A 12,166-nucleotide genomic window follows, 5' to 3' on the forward strand; every position below is an offset into this window, starting at 1 on the left:
GTGGGGCAATTATTGTTATTGAAAATGACAGCCGTGATGACGGGGAGAAATTTTAGTGGGTGACATGATTTCTGTCTGAATGAATGGCTGCAGCCAGCCAATTTAATTAGCTGAAACTATAGAAATAATAATTCAATGTTTTTGCAAGTGAAAGGTATTTCACTATGTTCACCAATTACATTAATTTAAGGGGCCAACAGGTCTTTCTTTTGGACTGCAAATAACTCTTACATTATAAGTAGTCTGTGATGGACTGGTCCATCTTTGGCTCCAGCCTGGTAGGTAACGAATAATAAGGAATAGTGAATTAGTAGCTTATGTGTACTGTAATGTACATCATCAAAGCTGCTGTCAGGGGTATGCTTCAGGTAAAAATATATTTTAAGAAGCTCTGTATTTTGGCATTTAAGTTTTCCTCATTACATGCAAACATGTACAGAACAAAAAAACTTGGACCTGCACGCGTAAAGTGGTCATAGCTTCTTGGACGGCAGTGTGTGAAAGAGCCAATCTGAGTTTTGAACTGATTGAAACTAAAGATCATAACCATAGCAGCTGGCAACCAGTAGCAGAAGCCATGTGAAGCCAGTCACTGACCTGCCAGCTGCAGGCATTTAGTAAACACAACACAACACTCTGCCACCAATTACACACTCTGTATTTCTGGTTTATCTTACACACACTCGCACACACACACTCAAATCATGCAGTTCCCCAGCCCCTTACCCCAACTTTAACCATCACAACTAAATGCTTAAAGCTAGTCCTAACCTCAACCCAATTCTAAGCTATGTCCTAAGCTAAGTCCTAACCCTCAAAAGATCCAAAGTTAAGTTGTGAGGATCAGCCATAAATGTCCTCACAAAAAAGGTTTATATCAAAATTTGTCCTCACAGCCATCTACAGAGATGCACACACATATTTTCTATTTATTTTTAGTAATGCTGGTTATTAATTGTTAATTAGCCAGTTATTAGTTTTGTCCTCTGAAATGTGATAAATGTTGTTAAGTCACTAAAACATTATTTTGTCATTCTGAAGTTCTTTCACTTTTTGGTCAATTGTTTCATGTATTTAGTACTTTGTTTATACATATTATTATTATTATTATTATAATAATAATGATGAAAATAATTGCGTTATCATTAAACGGTGATATTTTATCAGATGGATAAAAAACCCCATTGGAAAACTCATATCACATATACAGAGAGTACTCTGTACATATATACAGAGAGTAACACATATGCATATAAGACATATACATAGAGTACTGATTGTTTTGAGCCTACTGGACTCACGATTACACGAGCAAGAAGCAGAGGCCTGAATAAGAAGACTTGTTTCACAAGGAAACCTTACTTTACCTCTGGTGCTATGACTCACATGTTCACCTCCTTATCTGGCTTCAGTTTGTTGCTGTGTTCAAAATAACTCTCCCAGAATATGAACAGTGTAATTCCACTATTTACACAATATCCCAGATCTCACAATAAAGAGAAGTGCCTCTTACATGTTGTTTGATTTTAATTATTTGTCTGTATCGGCAACCAGATTATTTGAAGGGCCAGTATGTAAGAATAATTGACATCTATTGGTGAGACTATAGATTGCAGTAAACAAAGTACTCCTCTGCCCACCGCTCTCTTTTACCTAGCGTGTCAGGAAACTGCAGTGGCCTTAGCATACCGGAAAGGATGTTGTTCTTTGTTAGTAAGCCTCCACTTCAAAATGTGAAATGCTCACACTGGCTGGTTTGTCTGTTTGTGATGCTGTTAAAACATTGGCAGAGCAAGATGAAGGCCTCCTTAAAGCAAAGCTCTTGATTAAATTATGTCTAGAAAGACTTATTCTACAGCTTTTATTCTAAAATTCTAAGGCTTATTCTAAAACCAACTGATTTTTATTTTAAAGTTCGTATTACTAATATCCTCCTCGATAAATGTTTCTTTTCTCTTTCACTTTGTGATTGTGTGGACATGTGTATGTATGAATGCACAGTTTGTACGTGTAAGGAGGTTAAAATGTAGCCATAATTGGTCTTCCTGCTCTGTGTTTTTTTTAAATTAAAAGCATCATAAAGTTTCAAACCTTTATATGATTGAAGTTTTATTAAATGCCATAAAAAAGCTCCTAATGATACATTTCTCTCTCCAGCATTATGGCAGACTTATTAATTGATTCATTGCCCTGTTTGACTTATTAAATATTTCTCCTCAGATGTGGGACAGAAAAAAAAATGGGGTGGGGGGTGGATGAAAATTGGCTTCTGGGAAAATGGATGGCACGCTCGTGCTGAATGAGGGGTGCAGTGGAAAAACTGGCAGGGGGACAGCAATTTAGTCCTAGTATGTAAAAACATTTCCCCCGAGCTGCTGTGGTGGGCTGCTCGACAGACGTACAGATTTGTATAACATCTGGATTACAGTGGCATTGCTGCAGATACAAACCACTCTCTCCACATGGCACTCGGCTCACTGCAGGTGTTGCTTCTCTTCAGAAGCTTTGAACTCCAAACACACAACCGCACAGAGCACACGGCACAAGAAGAGGGCTCCTCTTGTCGGGGACCCATTTTAAGAGAGTGAGAGAGGTTGGAAGTGAGTGAGTGAGTGAGTGAGCGAGCGAGTGAGCGGAACTTGTCTCAACCCCTCTTATCGTCTTTGCCAGAGTTAGGTCATGTGACCAGTTGGCATTGGTGAAAAACCACATGCACCTGCAGTGGAGTTAAACGTCAGTCCCGCTTCCCTCCACATGCATATTGTCACAATGTAACTCATGTACAGACAGCTCTCTGTATAATGCATTCTTATAAGACTGTCTCTGTGAGTTGAGCTGTAGTAGGGATGGGAATCGGTATCGGTCAGAATCTGTAAATCGGACAGATAAAAATGTAAAGTCCAATACAATCCAAACATCTTTTATATTGCATGCTTCACATGTAAATAATAATCTATCAAAAGCATTTTATCTGAGTCATGTTTGGGCTGTTTATTTCTTCTTTTTGGCAGAACAACGTTTGTTCATAGTTGGAGAATTGTGTCTTTGAAATGGCTCAGCACAAATGTGTTGTGAACAGGTTCATAGTTCATAAATGGTCTAAAAAAATAAATGGCTGTATTAGACTAATATTGGTTTTGGTACATACTCGAGTTTGTGATATCGGTATCAGACACAAAAAAGTGGTATTGTCCCATGCCTAAGCTGTAGTTGTAGCTCAACTACAGCATTCAATTGGACGACTGTTCTTGTCCCAGTTGACAAGCACTAATGGGATGAATTGATTTACTGAATGACGTTTGTTTGCCTTCTCTATGCTAAGTGGCGATAAGCTCCCTTTCAGCTTGTTAATATTTGGTGGTCTCTGGTTTAGCTTGCGGCTAGTCCTACCGTCAATTAACTTAAAAATTCTTTAAGCTGACAGAGCATAAAATATGTTTGCTCATCAGTCCAAATATGGACCAGTCTGAATTTCACCGTGTTTTTTATTCACAGTGTTATTCCTCTGTGTACAGTTGAATCGGGTCCAACTGAAGGTATACATGCAGTAGTAGTTTGATCAAATTTGATTTAGCTCAATTTCAGTTAGACCATTAAAAGCCCAGTTTTTGTTGGACTAATTCATTTTCTTTCATGTCATGTAAACATACAGTATGTTCCCTAAACAAACCTTTGAAGCTGTTACAGTAAGCGAGGACCTGCTAAAATGTCCTCACTTTCCCAAAGTGTTTTTTACTCCTCAAGGTCTAGTAGCCAAACTTGTCCTCACAAAGCAGGAACACATGTGGGCACACTTAAACTGTAGATGTTAGGCAGGTTTTCTCAGCTGGTGTGCCCTCAATCTAAATGCTGAATCAAGTGGGATCTCTTGAGGGAATATGATACCTTGTGACTGGAGGAATTGGTACTGCTGTGTCTTTGAGCTATTGTTTAGCCCAACTCACTCAATTCACATGCGCTCATGAAATTCACATCTAAATAAATATTACATCTCTTTAGCCCTGATCCCACTGCTTTTGACATGCCAATCCTATGTCTACCTATGTCTTTGCATATATTCTAGGGTCTCCTGTGTATTCTGTGGCCTGGGGTCCGGATTCAGACAGAATACTGTATACATCAGGAAAACAGCTAGTCATCAAGCCTCTGCAACCCAGTGCAAAAGTCTTACAGGTACAATGACCTTATGTATTCTTCTAAGAGGTTTAATATTCAAATAAGTCAAAGTTTTAACCTGTTAGTTATGTGTAATTAATACATTTTTTTCAAATGCATTAATCGTGTGTGTGGGGGTTCTTTTTCTTTTGGGAAAATGAATCACTCATTCAGAAAGTGAGATGAATAAGATCAGCTCAGAGACAGTGACGCATCATTTTGCTGCCTCTCTGTGTCACAGAATCACTCTGCCTGCATCATGTTAGATTTTACATGAACGTAATCTCAGCCCGGTTCATTCCTCTGCCCAGCCTTAATAGACAGCCTGTATGAAACAGAGAAGGCAGCTAAACTGGAACTCCTGCCTAAGTGTAAATTCTGTCGCCTTAAAATTTGAGAAGTAGACATTGTGTTGCCTCCGGGTTATTGCACTTGATGAATGAATCTTAACGTCAAGTTCATAAAGTAACATTATTTTCTTTAATTTAGTTACCAATCGAGATACAGTACACTGGGGACCTCACACACCAAACATTTTTTTTTGTTTGTTCACATATACATTTGTTTATTACTCTTTTTGAAACTAAATAGTGCCTGGGACCTTAGATAAACAGTGGAGGGTTTAATGTGAGCCTTCTCAAGCCTGCTCTCAACACACACATACTCTCACACGTTCAACTTCATCCATTTTTGCTGTGTGTTCCCGAAGAAAAACACCGTGATATAAGTTCCACCTGGGGGTAAACCACAGGTAAACCTGGGTTTTTACATTGCCTGGCATGTTTATCCCCTATACAATGGGTGAAAATGGCCTCTTAAATATCCACACGACCCTTGTGCAGTTATGAGTGTGTGTGTGTGTGTGTGTGTGTGTGTTTCCCTGGGCATGTAGATAGAGCAAGGGCAATACAGAAAACACAGTAAGTTAAAAGCTATACTATGATACATAATGGAAATTATGTGAAATTAAGAGGCCAATGTGAAAAAGTCATACACTTGTAATGAAGACCCAGAATTAATAAATGCTCCTTATCTTGAACTTAGCTTGTTTATTTTTATGTTTACTGTTTTGGACGAGTTAAAATGGGGAATTTGTTTGAGATCTCGCCCTGATAGTGTCATTATGTTGTTCAGATAAATACAGTTGTCCCACTCTCTTTACTCTCTCCCTCTGTCTCTGTTTAGTGGAAGGCTCATGATGGAATTATCCTGAAGGTGGACTGGAATTCAGTCAATGACTTCATTCTCTCAGGTGGTGAAGACTGTAAATATAAGGTGAGCAGTGCAGCAGAGTTACCTTTAGATGTCCAGGTGTGTTTTGTTGCTGTTAGTTTCACTTATGAAAACATGCTGTCAATCAACAGGTATGGGACAGCTTTGGCCGTCTGCTTTACTCCTCATCATCACACGACTACCCAGTCACCTCTGTGTCCTGGGCTCCAGACGGAGAGGTGTTTGCCATGGGCTCCTTCAACACCCTGCGGCTCTGTGACAAGACTGGAGTAAGTCATGTCATATTCTTTTGTTATTGTGTGTAGGAACTCAAAACTCAATACAACAGGGTGCAGCAGGTTAACTGGACAACTCTGTAGCATTATAGAGTTGCTGAACTGACAACTGCCAGACTTGGTTAAGGAATCAGATTGGTTGTGAATTATTTTATGGTGTAAGTTTGCTTTTTTCACTTCATCAGATAGTGAGACATCCCAAACACCAATATTGCTTGGCAATGTCATCCAGGCAATCCATCCAATAATAAAATAAGTGCTCTTGCATTAACAATGCAATTAGTTTTCCTTCTCAGTCTAATACCATTTTCATGCAATACCAAGGACTGTTGAAAGTGTGATGGCAATCACTTAAGTGTACCATAGTGTGACAAGGTAATGGATGTTTTGATTCTGTCAGAGGCTGCACCATGCAATTCCAGTGTTTAGTTTCTCCTCTGTGGTTTAAGTTGTGCGATGATTAAATTGCGCAGTTGTAGGTTTACACTATTTTGAAGGTATTTATTAAAGCCTCACACAAAAAAAACCTGTTTGTGGTTATGGCCTTATAATAAAAGCAAGCAAATATACTCAGTGATACATCACTGCACAACACACGATTGGAGTTTATGTACTTTTCCTATATTGGAATGATTTGTTTGTGTATTTCCATATGCCTTTATAACATTTTTGAAATGTGGTTAGGCATGTCCTTTCCCTATAATATACAATATCTGTTGTACAACTTCTCCCCTGGGTTTATATGAGGGTTGGGAAACGTCTGGAAATAAAACAAAACAATTCTCTCGACAACAATGACAAATAGTACTAGCAGTAGCAGTAGTAGTGTGCATCAGGGTGGTCCTTTTCAGCCATTTGCTTGTCAGATCATGCTCAGGATATCGGGAAACATGCATAGGTATTACATGTCATCACTGACAATCATCATGATGTGTGTAAAGAATAGAAAAGTGCAGGCAATTGTGTTAAAAAGCATAATTACAGTTGGGAACATCTTAACTGATTGAGTTACAAGACCACATTTTCTTGGATATACTGTTGTTGAGAGACGTAACAAATTTCGCTAACCCTGCCTTTTTTTAGTCACGAGATTACTGTTGAATTTGTTACAAGGGAGAGTTTTTGTCTTCACAAGTGTCATCATCACTGACATCAGTAACATCACCAACAAGGTTGAGTAGCTCTTAGTGCAGGCTTAATGCTACTCTCTGCATTGCTCATCTCTACAATCCATATGAGGCTGCATGTCAGTAGTTCTTATTGCCTGGTGCTTATGGTCCCAGGAGATGCAATGAGTGGAGAACTGAGAGAATAATAAATGGTAATTGTAAGTGTTTTATTATTGCTAAGCTTTAGGCCAGGAACAATATCACCAGCTCCACTGCTCTGCCCTCATGAAATGTTCAGGGCTTCTTCAAGTTTATGTGGAGTTGTAAGTGTATGGCTGTATCGGGCCTGTTGTAGTAAAAACAAACCATTGGGGCTGGGGTTTTCTGTGCTGATCATGCTCCTTTTTGATGGCTTTTTTCCCCTGGAGCTCAAAAACAGGCTGGAGCGAGGTCTGACCTAACACATTATCCCCCAGAGGTTAAGGTGTACGTTTTGGAGAGATAACATTAATGTAATGTGTAGTCTATGAACATCCACAGGGTCACTGGGGAAATTCTTTGTCCCCCTTTACCAGACTTTTGGTTTTCTGAACCAGGAACGTCAGTAGTGTTTGGGGCAGCTGTCCAAATATAGACATGGGTTGATGAATTCATTAAAGTGTAGACGGCTTCTATCAATTTTCTTTGCATCAGCAAATAAAAATGATTGTGCTAGTGAGACTATCACAGACATATGAATATAATATATGTTTGTTTCTTTTTTTAACAAACCAATTCACCTTACGCCCCCCGCCCCCAATTATGGCTCATTTATGTGGTTAGTTTGTTTCGTCACTGCACCACATACTTTGCTGTAGTGTGTCTTGGTTAAGGCAGTGTGATGATGATGATAATTATGCTGATTATGGCTCTGCCCTTCTCTAACTGGAGGAAGGGTCTGCTTACCTCCTCTCCCCTAAGCCCCTCAGAGACGGTGTGCACTGTTGCATGGCGTAAAATGCTTGTTCAAAAACAGGGAGCGAGGGTGTGTGGGTGTGTCTTTTTTTGCACATGCACCCTTTGTCACTGTGTACTGTACATGTTATGTCAGTGTCTGTGCAACTTTACACACAAACACAAAAAGCCATTAACTGCATTGACTAATTAAAAGCATCACCTGTGTCGCTGCTGTGGTTTGTTTGCAGCGCAGTAAGGGTTAAGCAGTGCAAAGACTCTTTTCAGTTACAGGCGTGACTAATGGGAAGGAGTTTCATTCTGTATCTGCTACAATGAAACCTTGCACTTTAACGTATTGCTGCTAGCTCAGCAGGATCAGTCTTGCGCATTTAACCCATTCACCTCCCGTCCAGCTTGCCCCCCCTCCAAAACTTTCTCCTACTCTTTTCCCTTTTCTCCCTCCATGCACCACAGAGAAGATGTAGCATATCCCGCCCCCCATTATGACTGTGGAGGGAAAGGGAATGCACACTCGCATGCAGACCAACACAAAGTTTACATCAATGCAAAAGCACTGGGAAAGAAAGCTAAGCCTTGTAGTTCCACACAGTCACAAACACAGATTGTTTTCTTTTCCATGAAGCGTCAACATTCAGTTATTATTACATATATTATTGTATTATGAATACAAATTACATTATTTTGGATGGAATTCTGTTGAATCGGTTCATGTGCATGAAGTACAGGAGCTTCAACAGGACACAAAGAGGTTCACTGTCCTTTTACAAGATTTGGTAGAGACAATAAGTCAGTGTCTGTCTATGTGCCTGCCCTGCCATAGTATATGCATGTGCCCACATGCCTCTGTGTGTGTGTGTGCGTGTGTGCAACTATTGCTGTGCAAATGTGCCTGTGAGACAGCAGTCTATTTACGAGGCGCTGCAGCTGGTGTCTAGCGTCTGGACCCTGTCACGATCCCTGACACTGTCACTGGCTAACAAGTAGGACTCATTGTGCCAAGCGAGCACCCTCTTGCTTCTTTCTCCCCACCCATTCTCTCCCCTTTCCTCCCCCTTCTTTTCCCTGTACTTGTGTTTCTCTTTCCACTCTACACCCATGCTCACATATAGCTGCGTGCTGTTACTTTGCTTATTCTCATACTGTATATGGCATATTTTTCTTTTATGGGAGTTGTTGGCTTGGATCAGCAATCATGTTTTTAAGTGACAGCTCTGCTCATTTTTTTTATTGTTTGAGAAATCTTATTGCTGAAAAAGGCGATAACATTCTACTCTTGTTACAGGATAGACAAACTTTAGGACATAAGAGTTTAAAGAACTTAAACCAAGATTAGAAGTTCTCAAATCAATGAAAACAGAGCAACGACTTTTAACCGTGAGAGATTTAATAAAAAGTCAAAGCCAGATTTCTTAATATGGTGGGGCTTTATGGCCAAAAAAGTTTATCAACAACTAGTTGATCAACAATTATCACAATAAATGTCAGATAATTAAAGAAGTTTGTACTGGGGGGGAGGGGGGGTATTTTGCTTCTCTTTCTCCATGTTTTGATACTCATTCAGGGCTTAGCAGGCATTCAGACTAAAAAACAGTCCTGCATTAAAACAACACAGGCCACCACTCTGCGTTGCCAGAAGATGTCACGTTGCGTTGTGGCAAAAGTTGAGCTCAGCTTGAGCTGAATTTGCCAGACTTGCCTCATTCAAATGAATGAGCTGCCTGTATTTCTCATGCAGGGCTAGTGTCATTCTAAACACAGCCTCAGAACCATGCCTCATTTTTATCGAAGCTGGTTATTACTACTCCTTTCTCTTGCTTGGTCTGCTTTAAATGTTGCCTTATGGAAGATTTGGTAGAATCCAGATCCATGTCACACTCCTGATAAATCAGGTACATCTTCTCTTTGTCACTCTCCTGTCGAGTCTTTAATTTTATGGTTATAATTAACCACAGGCAAGTTGTTTAGAATCATCCGTTTTATGGTGGCTCCAGGCTAACTCCTACTTCTTAATGAATTCTTTGCTGTTTTCAATCCAAATGGTAATAACAGCTGTCACCCTCAAAAAGTTCTGGATGATGCATGGTCATAAATTATGCATCTAAATTTTTTTTACTCATAATGGCAGCCCTGTTTTCAAGAGCAGGGATTGTTAATGTGTAAAACCACTGTTGTACAGTCGCACAACTGTTGACAATGGTGACTATCACTGATTTACTGATTTACTGTTGTATTTCTTTTTTCCTTCTTCCAGGTTCACATAACAAATGGCTGAGTTTTAAATCTATTCATAATTTGTCACTTTTTTGTTGAATTAAATACACAAGTTTGTTTGCAGAGCATCCGTTTTTACATTTTGAAGTGGAAACTAAATTACTTAAGCGGAGAAGAACTGCATCCTTTCACTCCTTGGTACACACAGGCCACTTTAGTACGATTGGGAAGGGGATGGGTGACTTTTTTGTCACTAATACCCCATTGCCAGTGGTCAGAAAAACCTGTGTATTCTGTTTTACACTTGTGGGAATATATTTACTCGCCATTCACTCCCAGATTAAATGACTCTAAATGACCAACACACAAACTTCTTCTTCATCTGCTCTATTTTTGCCAGTGATGCACCGTTTTCAGTGTAACACCGCAACTTGCATTCATTTCCCGGCAGTTAGCATAGCCAATAGCAATAATATTTGTAGCGGTCCTTGCTTTTTAAAACTTGGAACAGTGCTCAATATAGTATTTATTTCATCAATTGAATCATCTAAAACAGTGATTTCCAAAGTGCCGACAGGTGGGCCGCGAAAGGTCAGTTAATATAAATAAACAAATGTGTTTGTAATTAAGTTTTAATAACTGTAAATATTACTGTTGATTTAAAGAGAGACCAAAGTAAAAGGTGCTTAATTTTAACCACTGTGACATTATCACTGAGAGCTATGGCATTGTTATTCTTCCTGTTTTGTTTCAGGCACATCCGTGACATCACATACGCACAGTGGAAACAAAAAAACACACCAGAAAAACCACTCACAGCGGTGTGAATCGTCTTTTTTCTCCTGGGTTTATAAATAATGGGTAACTAGTGTGAAAGAGGCTTAATACCATCACCCGGAACCTTTAACTGTACAGTATTTTACTGCTGTCGCCTGCCTCCTCTCTGTGTCAGGGTGTGCTACTGTTTGCTTATCAGTGCTTTCCTAAGGCCCCTTGTCCCCTTTACCTCTCTTTTTTTGGGATGAGTGTTTTGTGTGTGTGTGTGTGTGTATTCGGTGGGGTGGAGGGGTTTCCCCTCAGGATATACGTAAGCTTTGCTCAGCATTGCTGTAAATTGGTACATGTCCAGCTGGATTGACCACCTCTGCTGTTGCTCTGTTTCTTTTTCTTTCTCCTCCCCTCCGTCTTTAACACACAGCCTCATTTTCTATAGGATCTTTGTCTGTATCCCCATAGCTGCCAGCCATTATTCTCTCTGAGAGTCTATTACTTCTCACTGTCTGTTAGACTGCCGGTCTACTTGTGGTCTTTTTTTTTTTTCATGCTTTTCCTAGCTGTAGATGTTTATGCGATATGACAGGCCACCTTCACCCTAATTGCCAGACTTCATTCTTCCCCATCTTCTCAATGAGTCCCTCCAGCACTTTCCCCCCCTCTATCTTTGTGGAGGATACTGTATACCTGAGCCTGTACTGGCAGTTCGCTGCCAACCACTGGCTGGCCAACATCTGGAAATTGCTGCTGCTGCTGCTGCTGCTGCTGCTGGAGGAGAATAGAACAGCTCAGAGTTCTGGTCCTGATTGCAGACCACTGTTTGTGGAGCATGAAAAGGCAAAAGAAACAACTGTAGATTTATTAGACCGTGAGCCTTTGTCTGCTTTCGTCACACGAGAACAGGGACAGGGAGAGGAAATGAAAAATAAGTCAAAGTAAACTTATTGGCCTAAAGTCTGACAAAGAAAGAGCATGTGCACATCAGAAAAAATGGTGACTGAGTATTTGAAAAAAGTCAGTAAGTCTGAGAGTGTGTGTGTCAGAGAGAGAGGGAGAGGGAGAGAGAGAGAGAGAGAGAGAGAGTAGGAGCGAGGGAGCATTGTCAAACAAAGAGAGTCCTGAGTCAGCAGCAGAGCAGTTTTCTCCCCAGGCAACTGGGCAGGGCTACTCCTCTCTCTCTTTCTCTCGCTCTCTCTCTTGCTCTCTTTTCCCACTTGCTTTACCCCTCCCTCCCTTCTTAAAAATCTCTCATTTTGCATGCTATTTCTTGCTCCCTGCATGCTTCCTTTCTGTTTTCAAGCTGTAATAAGGGAGCTCCCGCTGTACACTGGGAAGTAGTAGAAAGAGCACATGTTCAAAAAAAAGGGCAATTTGGGTCTGTCTCACCCTTAAAGAACTCTCTCACTCTGCTGTTTTCTTTCTTGCTTTTGTGAGAATATATGTTTTTTTTAT

The 12,166-nt window shown here is 40.2% G+C and overlaps 1 protein-coding gene across 1 annotated transcript in view; it reads left to right on the forward strand.

Annotated features, from left to right (window-relative positions):
• Nucleotides 1–12,166, forward strand: part of ift80 (intraflagellar transport 80 homolog (Chlamydomonas)) — a 38,202-nt gene that overhangs the window by 4,114 nt on the left and 21,922 nt on the right. The window contains exons 6-8 of the mRNA XM_058633040.1: nt 4,064–4,173; nt 5,341–5,430; nt 5,520–5,657. Of these exons, the coding sequence (XP_058489023.1) occupies nt 4,064–4,173; nt 5,341–5,430; nt 5,520–5,657 (338 nt within the window). The remainder of the gene's footprint in view (nt 1–4,063; nt 4,174–5,340; nt 5,431–5,519; nt 5,658–12,166) is intronic.

The sequence above is a fragment of the Solea solea genome, chromosome 7, assembly GCF_958295425.1.
Source record: "Solea solea chromosome 7, fSolSol10.1, whole genome shotgun sequence".
NCBI lineage: Eukaryota > Metazoa > Chordata > Actinopteri > Pleuronectiformes > Soleidae > Solea > Solea solea.